The following is a 17,301-nucleotide window of genomic DNA, read 5'->3' on the forward strand; positions in this document are numbered from 1 at the left end:
CTTCATTACATCATGGATGATGCACAAATGAAAGAGTAACCCAAACATTAATCAACTTTGGACTATGGACCAATACAGAAAGGCAATGGCGCAATGCAATCCTCTATCTTGGAAAATCAGATAAATGCACACCTATATATTAGCTGATGTTATGAGATGTAGTTAAATAGTACATTTTATTAACATTTTTTTGTGCATATTCAGCATAACTCATATTAATATTATTATTCTACCAAAAAATTTATTTATTAAAAGTATGAACTATAATAGTTTTTCAATTTTTAATATTTTATTGGTAAAAGGTTTAGGGTGTCTTTTATAATGATCCAATGACATTTCTCTAAAATTAACTTGATCAAGATATATATTAAAAAAAATTTAAATCTTTTAAAATAAAAAAATAATAAAATAATAAAATGAGAGATTAATTACTATTAAATATATAATTTTTTATTTTTTATTATATAAGTTTTAGTATCTTAATTTAAAGAGTGATTAACTACTTATTTTATTATTTTACTAATTTTTTCATTTTAAAAAATTTTGATAGATATTAAAGCAGGTTGAATTAATTTAACCGAACTTAGTCTAAATTCATGACTAATCCTTTGTTCACACTAATTCCATAGTAATGAATAGATGAGGTTAATATAAACGGATCTATAATTGAAAAATGTGTTATCTTCTATACAAATATTTCATCAGTCACAGATTCTCAAAAGTTGAGATTGAGTTTTTCCTTTCATATATAACAACTCATGAACTGAATTGAATGCTTCAATACTACTACTGATATTGAATGTTGACTTGAACATTATTCAAAACGAATGGAATAAGGAACATGAATATATTACAACATATAACAAATTGACTGCTAATGCATTGTACAAAAAAGGTTGCATGCATTCTAATCATAGTAGAACTAGGATCCATTTGCATGCTCAAGATTCAAGAAGGCTCTGAGTGCGAGGATTCTTGCCCCAAGCTCTATCCTTCCACAAAATCTCCACTTCATCAAACGTCAACCCTTTGGTTTCAGGAACAAAAACAAGCACAAAGAGAAACGCAAGCACAGCTATGCCTGCAATGATCAAGAAAGTAGGACCAGTTCCTGCACCTTGAGCAACTGATAGAAATGACTCTGCTACAATCAAATTGGAAACCCAATTGACAGTTGCAGACATGCCGCCGCAAATTCCTCGGTATTGTTCGGGATATATCTCTGAGTTTACTGTCCAAGGCACAGTCCCCATCCCCGGTGAGAAGAATGCAATATACAGGGCCAATCCTAGAACCGCAAGCCATCCATACAAAGCATTTTCAGATGATTGCTTGAAAAATGAAATGGACAGGATGATCAGTGATACTATTACTCCTGCTAAGCTATAGAGGGACAGTTTTCTTCGCCCTGCGTGGTCGATAAGGTAAATGCCAAGAATGGTGCCGCAAGCATTCAAGCCGGCAACTATGAGGGATAGAAGAAGAGCTAACTCATTAGAGCGGAAGCCAGCCATTTGCACAATCGTTGGGCTGTAGTACATTACTGTGTTAATGCCTGTAAACTGCTGAAAAGCCTGCACAATCAACCATCATATGCTTGGTTAAGAATAACTAGTTTATTTGAGAAACACTCGCATACATATTTAAATAGTACATAGAATAAAGAAGAGGGATCTGCTCATTTTTCTTTTTATATCTCTGCACACTTGCAATATGTGTGAGAACAAGCATCTTAAGCATTTTGTTCTCAAATAATACAATTAGACTTCTATTCACTGCAAATATGAAGTGTTTAAGTTTTATTAAAACCATTACTCCTAAAAACTTAAAGTTGATAGGAGAAGGTATGAATGAATATATCTCTAAAATGTCATCAGAATTGTCATGGTTTCATATCTACAAGCATAACTCAAGCATATTTCACAGTGATCATAGTTTCCTATAAGCTCAACATTAGCCTTGTATTTGAAGAAAAATGAATAGGTTTATTAACTTGCTCAGCTCTTATTACCTGAAGTCCACCTCCAGCAAGGAATGCTAATCGGATCTCTTTAGACTTAAAAACATCCCAGAATCTGATATCCTTTCTTTTGTGACGGTCCTCCTCCTCCGATTGAACAGAAAGCGAAGCAATTTCGTCCTCCAACCGAGCAACATCGTAGATATTTGCAAGCACATCAATGGCTTCCTTTTCCCTGTTCTGCACACACACATGAGAACCAACTCAAAAAGCTTTAAAACGTTAAACAAGAGCTTCTTATGAAGTCAAAATGTAAGAAAATTATTCCGAGACCTTGATAAATAGCCATCTTGGGGATTCAGGCAGGAAGAGCATGAGGCAAAACTGAATCACAGCTGGCACACCTGAAACTCCGAGCATCCAGCGCCACGTGCCAGGAACCTTTTCTATATTTTGATCAGTGAAAACAATACAGCAAAGAAAGAAATGAAAGGATAAAGAATGAAATTAAAGTAGCTACCTGTGTGAAAGCAAGGTTTATGAGGTAAGAAAGGAACTGTCCACCAGTTATCATAAGCACATTTGTGCTTACAAGACTTCCTCTTATTTCCGAAGGCGACAATTCTGCGATGTAAACGGGAGCGGTTACAGAGGCGACGCCGACGCCGAGACCGACGAGAAGGCGTCCGATTATGAGAATGTAAGGATCTGGTGCGAAGGCCATGACAACTGCTCCAACTGTAAAGATAACATCTGCTGTCAGAGTTGCTCTCTTTCGTCCGTACGCATCGTTGATCCAACCGCCTGCTGCTGCGCCAAGAATCGCACCTGCAACTGCCATGCTGACGATTGTTTCTTGTAGGAAGTTACTTTGTTTGACCTGTTCAAAATCGTCTTTGATGTACAGAAGGGCGCCGGAAATGACGCCGGTGTCGTAGCCGAAGAGGAGGCCGCCAATGCTGGCGACGGCGGTGAGGCCGAGAATGTATGGATTCTTGAAGGCGGAGACCTTCCTTTCAGGGTACATATCTAGATAACCGGAGCTTCCCGGTCCGGGAGTGGAGATGGATATGGTCATGGTGTTTGGTTAGAAAGGAAAACAGAAATGAATGTTTAGCGCATACCAGAGGTGACAGCAGTGTATGTGTACGATGGGAACAACTAAAATGCTGACTCAGCGCCATCCTTCCTTCCTTTCGTTCTAATCTCAATTATATTATCATAACCGTCAACTTGATGATTTTGTCACTATAACTAATCGTTCAACATTTCACGGCTTACAATAAAAAAAGTGGTGGGACTGGGACTATGAGTCTCTGACTCGAACCTTCAAACTGGATAAGAGTGAAAGAATTTCTCCTTCTAAGAATAAGAATGATCGAAACACTACATTTCAGTCTCTTAAGTTTTCTTTATTTTCTTGTAACAATTAACCAACTGGTCAAACTCAAGAAAATTAATTGAATTGAATGTCCTCGTTTCGAATCAAAATTATTCTATTATAATTATATTAGGTGTATATTAAAATTAATTATTAATATAAAATATATATTAAAATATAATAGAAAGTGAATTCTGTTATAGTTTGGGATAAGATGGTTAAAAATGATTAAACTTTGACTGGTAATAGTGTGTAGACTGCAGACACTTGGCAATAGGGAAGTGGATCAATGTCACTGAAAGCATTGTAATTAACTTTGACTTGTTTATTGTAAGGACAATTTGGAAATTTTGCCTATCAAAAATAAGGCTTGATGTCCAAAAAAAAAACACGAAAGAAAAATGAATGTATCTGATTTTTTTTTATCATAATGTATCTGATTTTTGAATGGAAGAAAATAAATGAGATATTTTTTTTTGTGAAAGGCTAAGTCCATTAACTCTACCCGGATCCCACAACTCCACCCACCCATTTCCAAATCCTCGTCTCTTCTCCTAGTTCCTGGTTCATCATGCAAGAGAGAGTTCTCTATGGTCATTATCGCAGAACACTTCCCGACGCAATCTCCCATGTTTTTTGAATCTGGAATGAATGAGGATGCTGCTGCGCCCTCCGATCGGATTTCTCCACTGGCTGCGTCCTCAAAGAAGCCTGCCGCAAAGAGTTGTTAGGAATGGGCTCTCCACGCAACTTTTTCAACAACCTTACCTTAAAAAAATGGAATTTTAATCATTTTGAAAATTAACTAGTTGTATGTTTTCAATCTGGAAAATGATGACTCTGACATCGAATTACGACATCAAAGTGGCACAAGCAGAAGCTACCAGGGACGAAGAAGAGTGACGCAGCTGTCTTCCGATTGGAGTATGATTGAAAGGAAGAGATTGTGCTTAGTGGTGACAGAGTCGATCCCCATTTAGCGGCACAAGAAGAAGCTACCAGGAGGCCACGCCGTCCACGGCTCCACCACCTCCATTTTTACTCTCAATTTCAACTTCTCTCACGAATAGGGCTGTCGGCTTATACAGGAACAATCCACCAGAAACTTTTATAGCCTTCGTGGTTGGACACTATTACTCCATCGTTTTTACCCAAAATTCGTGTGCATTGCACTTTCAATGTTGGTGGATATTCATAAAGATTTTATCATTATCTTTATATAAAGATGTATTTTTTTCTTTTTTATTAAATGATGAATTGTAAGGTTTAATTTGATAATTATAAAAGTGTTATTTTTTTCAAAACTTAGCAAAACAAATAAAACATATTTTTAATACAATACACTTTATAAAAAGATGTTTTTAACATCTTCTATCCCAATATTTACTGATTTGTTCCGTTTGTTAATTAATTTGATTAAGTGATGGAGAACATTTACCACACTTTCATTATGGAATTTACTGTGATTACTAGAGTTAACTGCTTTTGGTTTTCTATCTTACACATTTCAGGTGTCTTTCTTGGATTAGCTATTCTGTCTTGCGCACCTTAGCCACAGCTTCCATACATTTGTTATTGACGGCACCAATATAAAATATATACTACAAATAAGTTAAGAAAAAAGGATAAATACATCTTTGATCTTTTAGGATTTAAAATTTGAACATATCGATTTTTTATGGGTCTAAAAAATCAGACGTAATTCTTGTTGTACTGACTTAGTTGATATGAATGCACACGTAAAAAAGTTTTTGAAATTGGACAAATTAAACTAGGGAATTGATATGTCCAAATTTTAAAAAAATCAAGAATTTAAATGTATTTTTAAATCTTGAAGGACTTAAATGTTCCGTAGACCAAAAAATCAATTTGACATTTTTTCATAAATTAAATTATATATGTATTTATATATAATAATTAATTTAGTTTGTAAATAATATTCTTGATAAAATAAGGTAACAAAGATATGTTTAGTGGTTTTGAATAGGTTTACTTACTCATTCTCATAATAGCGTGATCTGTTTGTTTTCAATAAAATATTTTATATCAAGTTATTGTTATATGAAACTGAAAATGCCATAAACATGTTTATTGTTTATAATTTTTCATGTGTAATTTGAATGTTACAACATGTTTACTACTAGAAAGTGAGTTTTGTCATTTCCAGATTAATAATATTCTTAAGAGGCTTGCTACACATACAAGTCTTTTTGACTTACAAGTTTTACAAGTTGCTCCACATTAGAGTCTTTTAATGCGTTATTTAGTTTCCAAAGCGCTACACTCACCGTGAATTATGAACGACTCCTCTTCCTCTTCCTCTTCCTCTTCCTCTTTCTTCTTCTTCTTCACTCACCGTGAATTATGAACGACTCCTCTTCCTCTTCCTCTTCCTCTTCCTCTTTCTTCTTCTTCTTCTTCTTCACTCACCGTGAATTATGAAAAACTCATCTTCCTCTTCCTCTTCCTCTTCCTCTTCCTCTTCCTCTTCTTCTTCTTCACTCACCGTGGATTATGAACAACTCATCTTCCTCTTCCTCTTCCTCTTCCTCTTTTTCTTCTTCTTCTTCTTCACTCACCGTGGATTATGAACAACTCATCTTCCTCTTCCTCTTCTTCTTCTTCTCCTTCTTCTTCTTCTTCCTCCTCCTCCATGTATTTCTTCGTTATTCTCTTTGCCTTTTCATTAGTTGTTTTATTTGCGTTTATTACTGGTATTCTTGCTTCGTTTTTTTTCGATTTTCATGGTTTCTGAAATCAAGCTTTGAAATCGTTTTGAAGATAATGGAACTTCAGAAATACACCCAAACGATTATAGAAAATACACCTAAACGATTATAGAAAATACACCCAAACGATATTTCTTCGTTATTCTCTTTGCCTTTTCATTAGTTGTTTTACTTGCATTTATTACTGGTATTCTTGCTTTTTTTTTCGATTTTCATGGTTTCTGAAATCAAACTTTGAAATCGTTTTGAAAATAATAGAACTTCAGAAATACACCCAAACGATTATAGAAAATACACCCAAACGATTATAGAAAATACACCCAAACGATATTTCTTCGTTATTCTCTTTGCCTTTTCATTAGTTGTTTTACTCGTTTATTACTGGTATTCTTACTTCTTTTTTTTCGATTTTCATGGTTTCCGAAATCAAACTTTGAAATCGTTTTGAAAATAATAGAACTTCAGAAATACACCCAAATGATTATAGAAAATACACCCAAACGATTATAGAAAATACACCCAAACGATATTTCTTCGTTATTCTCTTTGCCTTTTCATTAGTTGTTTTACTCGTTTATTACTGGTATTCTTACTTCTTTTTTTCGATTTTCATGGTTTCTGAAATCAAGCTTTGAAATCGTTTTGAAAATAATGAAACTTCAGAAATACACCCAAACGATTATAGAAAATACACCCAAACGATTATAGAAAATACACCTAAAGGACACTTTATGCATAATTCAGAACTCTTTCTCTTTCTCCTCCTCATATTTTGCTGCTTCTTCTTCTTCAAAAATGATTTCAGAGCTTGATATCAAAAAATAATGGAAATCAAGAATAACGAAAAAAGAAAACAAAGAGAAAAGCACGTAAATGAAGAAGGAGAAAGAGAAGGCAAAAAACGAAAGAAAAGAAGAAGAAGAAGAGGAGGAAGAGGAAGAAGAATGTGCAGCAAGAAGAAGAAGACGGTGCAGTGAAATTGTGCAGTAACGGTTGAAGAAGGAGAAAGAGAAAGTAAGAAACGAAAGAAAAGAAGAAGAAGAGGAAGAGGAAGAAGAACGTGCAGTAACGTTCAAGCGCGCTAATATAATAACTTGTAAAGACTTGTATAAAAAAATGCTTGTATATGAAAAATTTCTCTATTACTCTTAATACAAATCACATGATATTGGAGTGACATTATCCTTTATCCTTTTCCTCTTTTACTACACTTTGTCTATCATAATAGATTTAATGGATTCACAAAATGAGTAGTTATTAATCCCCGAGTTAAATTGTATCTTGCATGCAATAATTTGGACTGGAAATTCAGTAATGATAGGGGTGTTTAAATTCAAACCGACTCAAATTAAACTGTTCATCTAATTCAATTCAAACCGAAACTGATTAAAACCGTATTAATTCGGATTTGATTGGATTCTATTTTTTGCAAACCGCTGGATCGGATCGGATTTCAGATCTACTTTTTATAACCGATCCAATTCAATCCAAACCGCACAATGTGCTATAATATTATTATTTTATTATTATATTTATAATTATGCTTATAACATGTTCAATTTGTTATACATTTTTATATTATTCATGTATTATTATTATTTAATAAATATTTTATGTTCAAATTATTTTAACTAACCTATAATTTTATTTCTATTGTTATGTTATCGGTGGCTTTTTAAAATATTGTTGAGACTTGTTACGTTATTGTTAATTATTTAAAATTTGATGTTGAGACTTGTTATATGTATTAATTTTTTTAATTTACAAAAACCGCAAATCCAATTCAATCCAAACCGCTTGAAATTGGATCGGATCGATCATCCAATCCAAACCGCACCGTAAGTAAATTAGTGTTCGGATCGGATGAATTTTTGACTCAAAACCGATCCAAACCGTCCCGCGAACACCTCTAATCATACATAATCAGGTGTGCATGTAATGGAAATCTATAGCACCTAGCTAGCTACCTCTAGCAAAAGCAATGCAAGCCTGGTACACTATTGCAGATTTGCAGGGGAAGTAAAGCGCATTATATTTTCATCCTCCTATATACTCAAACAAGAAAATTTTACTCGGACACTTCATTATTTTCGACATGCGAATATACAATACAATACACCATATACCAATAGAACCCAATGATATATATATATAAAAAAAAGGCATATATATATGTAAATGTAAATACAGTAATAGTGAAGATATATAATAAGATACATGATGAAATTAAGTACTAAGCACTACTAAGAAGGTTTCTTGTATCTTGATTCTTGCCCCAAGCTCTCTCCTTCCATATGACTTCCACTTCGTCAAAAGTCAACCCTTTAGTCTCGGGAACAGACGTAACCACAAACACAAAGGCAAGCACGCATATACCTGCAAGGATCAAGAAGGTGGAACCAGTTCCCAAGACTTCAGCGATGGAGAGAAAGCTCTGAGAAACTATCAAGTTTGAAACCCAGCAGACGGTGGCGGACATTCCCCCACAAATGCCTCTGTATTCTTCCGGGTATATCTCTGAGTTCACGGTCCACGGGACGGGCCCCATCCCGGGCGAAAAGAACGCGATGTAGAGGGTTAAGCCCAACACTGCGATCCATCCGTACAACTGGTTGTCGGATGATTGGTTCGTGAAGGCGAAGGCCAGGATGATGAGGGAGGTGAAGACTCCTCCTAAGCTGGACAGTGCCAGTATCTTCCTTCCGGCGTGGTCAATCAGATATATGCCCAGAATGGTGCCTGCCGCATTCATTCCCGCAACCAGCAGTGAGATCGTTAGAGCCAACTCATTCGACTCGAATCCTGCCATTTGCACAATCGTTGGGCTGTAGTACATCACTGTGTTGATACCCGTAAATTGCTGGAAAGCCTGCACCCCAATTCAGAACTCCATAAATGTTATATGTATTTCTTTTGTATACCAAAATCAGTCGTCAATATAGATAAGTTAAATATGAGGTATATTTATTTATTTATTTAATATTTTTTTATTATGAACTTTGCATGTTGAAAATGTATTTACCTGGAGTCCAGCTCCGACAAGGAAGGCGAGTTTGATTTCCTTTGATTTGAAGACATCAGTGAATCTGATATCCTTCCTCCTCTGGCGCTCTTGCTCTGACTGAGCAGTAAGGAAGTCAACTTCATCTTCTAGGCGAGCAAAGTCGTAGATCTTGGAAAGAACATCAACAGCTTCGTTTTTCCTATTCTGGAAGCAAGATCAAGGGAGTATTGAGTTAGTTGAATGAATGAATGAATGAATGAATGAAGATATAGATAGATACCTTGGTGAAGAGCCATCTAGGGGATTCAGGTAGAAAGAGCATGAGGGTGAACTGAACAATTGCAGGGACAGCAGAAACGCCAAGCATCCAGCGCCACGTGCCGGGAACCCTGGTAAAAGCAAGGTTGACGATGTAGGAAAGAAACTGGCCACCGGTAATCATGAGGACGTTGGTGCTGACCAAAGAGCCCCTGATTTCGGAGGGGGATGCCTCCGCGATGTAGACGGGGGCCGTCACAGAGGCCACGCCCACTCCCAAGCCAACAAGAAACCGCCCCAATATCAGAACGTAGTGATTGGGGGCGGCTGCCATCCCGATGGCACCCGACCCGAATATGACGTCAGCAATGAGCGTCGCCTTCTTCCTCCCGTATGCGTCGTTGATCCAACCTCCCGCCGCCGCTCCAAGAATGGCTCCGGCAATGGCCATGCTCACTATTGTTTCCTGCAGAAAATTGCTATTCCTAACTTCCTCAAAATCATCTTTTATGTATAGAAGTGCTCCTGATATCACTCCTGCATTTAATTATTTGTTTAATTTCAGTATTTAATTATATATATATATATATATTGAACAATGGGACTAGAGAAAAGATAGAGAATCAAGACGCAAGTTAGAACTGAAATTCGTACCTGTATCGTAGCCAAAGAGCATGCCACCAATGCCAGCAACGGCGGTGAGTCCGAGAATATAAGGATTCTTGAAAAATGACATCTTCCTATCAGGATACAAATTCAGGTACCCTGAGCTTCCTGGGGTTGATTGCATAGTCATCTTAGAAAATGCAACCTAACCACCAATCCAAATCTAATATATGAAATCACTTAATGAATTTAGGCAATCGACAATATGATGATTCTGATGGGATTAAGGATCATTTGCTTAAACCATGCATGGAGCCATGGATTATAAATAGTACAATATATAATAGAGACAACTAAATTGATTTGCTGGGATGATAACCTAATTACCAGAATTGGGAAATTTTAAATTTCAAAAAGGCTAGCTTAGGAGCGAGGCCAGATCGGATTTTGTTACTTCCTTGTTGTATTTTGGTTTGGCTAAGAAAGGGAGATGCAAATTGGGTACAATAATTTGGACAGTATATCATAACCATTAATTTAAAGAGAGGTTGTATATATGTATGTATGTTGCATGCAATTTTATTTTCTTTTCCCTTTTTTTTTTCATTTTGTTTTTTCAGTTGCAATTTCTTATTTTCCCTCCTAATTTCCAGCCATCCATCCCAATAAAACAGATCCTCCGTCCTAATAATTGCATCGTTCACGTATAATTATAATTATATACCTTAAAATGAGCTCACTAATTGTCTTTGTTAAAGACATTTGAATTACTTTAGGAAGAATAAGATTCATAAACACCCAATATGGTGTTCGCCAGCCATATGTTAATTAACTAAAATAATAATAGTTCACAAGAATTGAAAAATTAATTATGTTCAACAAAGTGTTGAACTGTATTTTGTGTATTAAAAAAATAAATATAGTACTGTTATCAGATAAGAAAAGTGAAAAAAGATTATTTATATTCAGTCCTATTTTATGATACTTATTTGTTTTATAATATTTATCATTTTTTATATTTTAGATAAATTTATAATGTAATTCAAATAATATAATCTTTTCATTTTCATTTAGAAGTCTTCGGTTCTGATTTCAGAAAGAAAAAATATCACATTATAAATACAGGAACCTATTGTATGGATTCATTCATTGTGAATGAAAGAAATTAGAATGAATTTAGATTCTTTCAAACGGGAACCGCAAACTCGAAGATTTGACTGTACTTTATGGAACACCTTGTCCGCATCCAGAGGAGGCAATGATAAGGAATACTACATAATTATTTGGGTTTTGCTCCTTAGCTTTCACTTCAAGTTCATCATAAATTATATTTTTCTATACACATTTTATTTTAAATTTTTTTGCCATTATTGTAAAGTTAAATGAGTAATTTACAATATGATCGTTAATTTAAAAATCATTGTTCTCTGAATTTTTTAAATAAAAAAAATATTTAACACCAAAAAAAATATATCCAGGTGTACACATCAAATATTAATTAGACTAAATTAGTATACGTGGAAATTTTAAGGAATAAAAGAGAAAAATAATAATAATCAATAATTACTTTTTGTACATTTAATGTGTTTATACTATTTGTCAATAATTACTTTTTGTACATATTATAAATTATTAAAAATAATACAGTATATCATTTAAGCATGAAAATGAGAACACACACATCTTATATATGATAGGTGACATCGTATTTTGATTTTTATTTTTGGCTGAGCTGCAATACAACTAGCACTGGCACCAATTCAAGTGTGACACTTCAAGTGAGAGAGAAAAAAAGTCAAAAACTGATGAAACGAAAGCTCATGCATTCTTATTATTTATTTAAATACTTTCTTTTTTAGTATATAATAACTAAAATACAAATGTAAAACAATCTAAATTAAGGTAAGGGAATGAAAAAACAAGGCATGAGGTTCACATTATTTGTGTTTGAAATTTTGAATACTACACCTGTGTTGAGTTGTAGAGAAAGGAGGGAAAGGGGTTGGTTAAGAAAAGCAAGAGGTGAATAATAAAAACGGCTAATGAAAAAACAAGGCAAGAGGTTCACATTATTTGGTCAGAGGTGAACCAAAAATAAAAACGGCAAATAATTAATTTTCTCATAAAAGCCGAAAATGTTTGTTAAGTTATTACAAATACAACAAACAAGAAGTGTCCAAAATCACTAAATTTAACAACTATCGATTCTCTATATAAATTATAAAGTGCTAATCGATACACATTGCTTTCTTGTTTCTTATTTTAAATTGCACAAATAAAACACCTGCAATTAATTGATTAAGCAAATAATGCAACAATGGTGGTTGCTGATATGGGCATGTCCATGAATGCAGGAATTTCTGACTATTTGAAAAAGTATCCAGAACGTAGAATATCATTTTTTTCAAAGCTCTTATATTGTTGATTTTTTTTTTTCTGTTGGTATTGATAGTTTTCTCTTTGGTTATGATACTGCTATATACATATTCATATGTGTATTAATTAATAACATTTCATACTAGATATCTAAATTGATTTAATTTATAGGTGTGATATCTAGTGCTCTTTTGTATATAAATGAGATTTAAATATATTAAGAAAAGCTATTTACTTTAGGTAACGTATAGAAACAGAATATCTTTAATTTAATTACTATCAATTTTATTATATGTATACTCAAATCAATTACCAAACAATTATATAGAGAGTACTTAGTATTTTTTTAAAAATATTATCCTATTCTAAAAAAAATTTAATGTTTGATAATTAATTTTATGTTAGATTATTCTATTACTCCATATAATTTTATTGAATTTGTAATCAAATTTTTATATTTAAAAAAAATTAACTAGGTTCTTATACTAATTTTAAATTTGTAATCACATTTTTATTATTCTAAAAATATTTAATTTAACAGAATATAATCAAATATATTCATTACTAGTAAGATAAATAAAAATATTTTTTTAATATTTATGGTTAATAATGATCTTATTACAAGATTAAAATTGGTGCGAGACCTAATTAAAAACTTTAAAATATGGGAGGAACTTAATTACAAATTTAAATTGATTATAAAGACTAGCGTAATTTAAAATATGACTATTTAGTTAAAAAAAAATCAATAAATGAGGCTTACTTTTTGTGTCTATGCAGCATTTTTGAATTATTATAATATATGATTATCATATTGTATTATTTTGTATAGAGAAAAACTCTGCGTACAAGCGATTAGGGCTTGTAAGTATTACAAGTCAATTAAACTCTAACCCCCAAAATTCGCTGCAAGTACTACATCCCTTACACGCGCTACATCCCTTCTTCTTCTCCTTCTTTTTTGATCGTTCTTTTCTCCTCCTTTCTCACTGGTTTGTTCTTCGTTGTTGACGTTAGTTCCTCCACATACTGTTACGGCACGTTTTCATTGCACCTTCTTCTTCTTCTTGCTGCACGTTCTTCTTCCTCTTCTTCTTCTTCTTCTTCTTCTTTTCTTTTGTTTCTTGCCTTCTCTTTCTCCTTCTTCATTTACGTGCTTTTCTCTCTGTTTTCTTTTTTCGTTATTCTCGATTTCTATTGTTTTTTGACATCAAGCTCTGAAATCGTTTTTGAAGAAGAAGAAGTAGCAGAAGATGAGGAGGAGAAAGAGAAAGAGTTCTGAATTATGCATGATTTTGGGTGTGTTTCTTAAATCCTTTGGGTGTATTTTCTGTAATCTTTTGGGTGTATTCCTATAATCGTTTGGGTGAATTCCTGTAACCGTTTGGGTGTATTTCTGTAATCTCTTGGGTGTATTTTATGTAATCGTTTGGGTGTATTTCTGTAATCTCTTAGGTGTATTTTATGTAATCGTTTGGGTGTATTTCTGTAATGCCTGCCATTTTTTCTGAAATGAAAAATACACCCATAGATATCAGTAAGATACACCCATAGATATGAGTCAGATACACCCATAGATATCAGTCAGATATCACTCAAATACACCCAAATGATTACAGAAATACACCCAAAGGATTACAAAAAATACACCCAAACGGTTACAAGAATTCACCCAAACGATTATAGGAATACACCCAAAGGGTTACAGAAAATACACTCAAAGGATTTAAGAAAATACACCCAAAATTCGTTGAAGTACATCTTATGCATAATTCAGAACTCTTTCTCTTTCTCATCTTCTGCTGCTTCTTCTTCTTCAAAAACGATTTTACCATGAAAAATCGAAAAAAAATGAGAAAACAGAGAGAAAAGACGTAAATGAAGAAGAAGAAGAAGAGGAAAACGAGGAAGAAGAACGTGCAGAAATGAAAGAAAAGGAGAAGAAGAAGAGTAAGAGGCAGAAGAACGTGCAGCAAGAAGAAGAAGAAGAATTTCAGAAACCATAAAAATCGAAAAAAAACGAAGAAGAGGAAGAGGAAGAGGAAGAGGAAGAGGAAGAGGAAGAGGAAGAAGAAGAAGAAGAAGAAGAAGAAGAAGAAGAAGAAGAAGAAGAAGAAGAAGAAGAAGAAGAAGAAGAAGAAGACGAAGAGGAACCGTTTGAGTGGGGCGCGTGTAGTTACGCTCCATTCAAAATGAGTTAATGAGCGTGTTAATGAAGTTTGGGCTGATAACTTGTAAAACTTATATAGCCTTTTTAGTTGTATGTGTAGCAGGCCCCTTTTGTATATTCTATCTCACTGGAGATAATTGTTAGCATAGTTTTGGCTGGAGTAATTTTTGGCGTTGTCATAGGTGGTTACATTAACGATGTATTCGGACGTAGAATTGCTACAATTATAGTAGATATTAGTTTTATTATTGGATCAGTATTCCTTTAAATATTGCGGAAGTATCACTATTTGAAATAAAAGGAGAATTAGTTAATACCAATTGTCTTATAATTACTGGTGGCCAATTTCTTTTCTATGTCATCAATTATAGCTTGATAAGAGTAAGCTTCACTGACTTGCTGATTAACTAATAATATATATATCTTCAATTATAATTTATAAACATCGGCTTATGTATGCATATGCAGGTTCCAGGGATTTGGCGTTGGATGCTTGGACTTGCAGCTACATCGGCTCTTATTCAATTGGTTCTCATGATGTTTCTTGTTGAGTCTCATGATGATACTGAGAGACTGGAACTCAGTATTATGTTTGTTGGTCTAGAGACTGATATTAAAATTTTAGTCTCTATCTCTAAAATTTCAATATTTCAGTACCTCTAAAAAGTGAAAGCATAGGAGATTGAAATTTTTGGAGACAGAGACTGAAACTTTAATAACATTTTATACCTAAAATACTCTCATTTCAATTAATTAATTTCAACTTTACCCTTTGTGCAAATTAAATTAGAGTTTCACTCTTATCTTAGTCTTTGTCCCCCATTTTAGACCAAACACAATACTGAGACTTATTTCTATCTCTGTCTCTTAGTCTCTGTCTCTCAGTCTATGTCTCTCTTCCAAATGCTACCTGAAGGTTGCAAGGGAGACTGTGTTGGGTAATGAGAAGACCCAGTTTGGGAAGCTTTGGGAATATTTAATGAAATTGCATCGGAGTAATCCAAGGAGCATTGCTGACATGGATGTGAATCCACAACCACAAGGACCACCTTTATTTGAAAGACTATGTTTGTTTAGATGCATGCAGAAAGGGTTTTAGAGCTAGTTGTAGGTCCTTGATTGGTATGGATGGATGTCATCTTAAGGGGTACTATGGGGGCCATCTTCTTTGTGTTGTTGCACAAGATGCCAATAACCATTCATTTGTCATTGCCTATGTTATAGTAAGAGCTGAGAATATTGATAACTGGAGATGGTTCTTGTCACGACTTGTATGCATGCTGTTGCTGCCATATCAAGATTAAGAGTGAGAGATGCTGAGGACTTTGTGAGTCCCTTTCTAACAATGGATGCAGTAAGGAGGACTTATGATGAACGTGTCAATCCAGTCAATAGTGAAGAATATTGGGAACCCATTGATGCTCCAAAGCCTGACCCTCCAAGAATTATGAGACCAACTAGACGTCCTAAGAAATGCAGAAATGAAGCACTTCAACCACCCTCGTTAGTTAGTGCTGATAAGATGAGAAGAACTTTTCAAGTCACTTGTAGCAAATGTGAAGAGAAGGGACACTACTATAAAACGTGTGAGGGAGCACCAAGTAGACCAAATTAGCAGCCTAAGAAGAAAAAGGCCAAGTCCGTCACCAATGAGTTGGTAATGCACAATGGTTTTGAGGCTCCCCTATTAGCTTTTGCAGACCATATTACTCAAGAACAGGTACATGTGTGTATCTGTTAACAAATATTTGGATTTATGAGTCCTATTATAAAAGTTGTTGACGTCGATTTGGACTGATTATAACTTGGTTAGGGATTTATGTGTGCTAAATATTAATTGTAAGAGGTTAATTTCGACTAAAATAGAAATAGTTAGGCATTATAGTGTCAAACACTCCCAAATATTTGTTGACCGTTGTAATCCTGTAGTAGACTATAGCCAGTGTTGAGCCCAATAACCAGCGTGTGGAAGGGATTCAATCTTCTGTAGAAGACACAGTAGTAAAGCTCCTTGAATTACTTGCCTGAAATTTGTTAGGATTGAGCAGTGAGTTAACCTAAGTCATCAATTACAAAACAAGGCAAGAAAGAAGAAGAAAATGATGCCAAAGAGACCCAATGTTGAGCCTGATGAGGTTAATGTCTCACAATCAGCTCCAGAGACATAGGTGACACTATATATCTTTGTGTGCCGCAAAAAAAAGGCTTATTTCATACCAAATTCATATATTTTGATTTATATAGTGCATGCATTTCATTCTGATTGTTGTTTTCTTGTTCTGTTTGGCCTAAAGCCCATGAATGCACAGGCTGGTGAGACTGATCTGAACGCTTCTTCATCAGCAATAACTTCAAACACCCCAAATCCATTTGCAAGATCAAAAATTACAATACCATCAGCACCAACTCTTGCTCAAACAAGGCCTGCACATCCCAAGTTTAGGCCCAAACAAAAGATTTTTAAGCCCCCTGCTCAAATCCCAAGGGATGTTGCTAATAACGCTCCCGAAACAACCTCACAACCTGGTGAAGGAGCACTTAACCCACATCGGCCACCAACAAACAATCCTAAAGCAATTTCAAGTGAGACTATAATAGCAGCTAGTAGTGAAACTTCCTCAAGGATGTTTAAGTTCATTCCAACTCTAGGCACCTTTAAGGGAAAGAAGAATTAAGGATGTTGTTGTGCTCAACATCTTATTTGTCTTTGGGTTAATATGTTACATTTTGAAAGTTTTTTGTCTTTTATACATTATGTAATATTTTGGTTTATGCTCTATGGTTATTATTAGCATACAACCACAATGGTTTGGTTTA

The 17,301-nt window shown here is 34.3% G+C and overlaps 2 protein-coding genes and 1 long non-coding RNA gene across 3 annotated transcripts; all 3 read right to left on the minus strand.

The window, feature by feature from the left end:
* Positions 1-666: 666 nt before the first annotated feature.
* LOC112712380 (inositol transporter 1) lies at positions 667-3,427 on the minus strand. Its single transcript, XM_025765259.3, has 4 exons — positions 2,481-3,427; positions 2,294-2,401; positions 2,012-2,200; positions 667-1,574 (listed from the first exon to the last, which is right to left on the minus strand). The coding sequence occupies exons 1-4, from the start codon at positions 3,036-3,038 to the stop codon at positions 942-944; spliced, it is 1,488 nt and encodes a 495-aa protein (XP_025621044.1). The 5' UTR covers positions 3,039-3,427; the 3' UTR covers positions 667-941.
* Positions 3,428-3,623: 196 nt separating this feature from the next.
* On the minus strand, positions 3,624-4,457 carry LOC140175390 (uncharacterized). Its single transcript, XR_011866125.1, has 2 exons — positions 4,226-4,457; positions 3,624-4,104 (listed from the first exon to the last, which is right to left on the minus strand). It is a non-coding gene; the product is annotated as an uncharacterized lncRNA (long non-coding RNA).
* A 3,736-nt stretch (positions 4,458-8,193) lies between these two features.
* Positions 8,194-10,743, minus strand: LOC112712381 (inositol transporter 1). The gene is made up of 4 exons (XM_025765260.3): positions 9,987-10,743; positions 9,355-9,869; positions 9,093-9,278; positions 8,194-8,939 (listed from the first exon to the last, which is right to left on the minus strand). Exons 1-4 carry the CDS (start codon positions 10,126-10,128, stop codon positions 8,304-8,306), a joined length of 1,479 nt encoding a protein of 492 aa, XP_025621045.1. The 5' UTR covers positions 10,129-10,743; the 3' UTR covers positions 8,194-8,303.
* Positions 10,744-17,301: the final 6,558 nt, after the last annotated feature.

The sequence above is a fragment of the Arachis hypogaea genome, chromosome 9 (genome assembly GCF_003086295.3).
Source record: "Arachis hypogaea cultivar Tifrunner chromosome 9, arahy.Tifrunner.gnm2.J5K5, whole genome shotgun sequence".
NCBI lineage: Eukaryota > Viridiplantae > Streptophyta > Magnoliopsida > Fabales > Fabaceae > Arachis > Arachis hypogaea.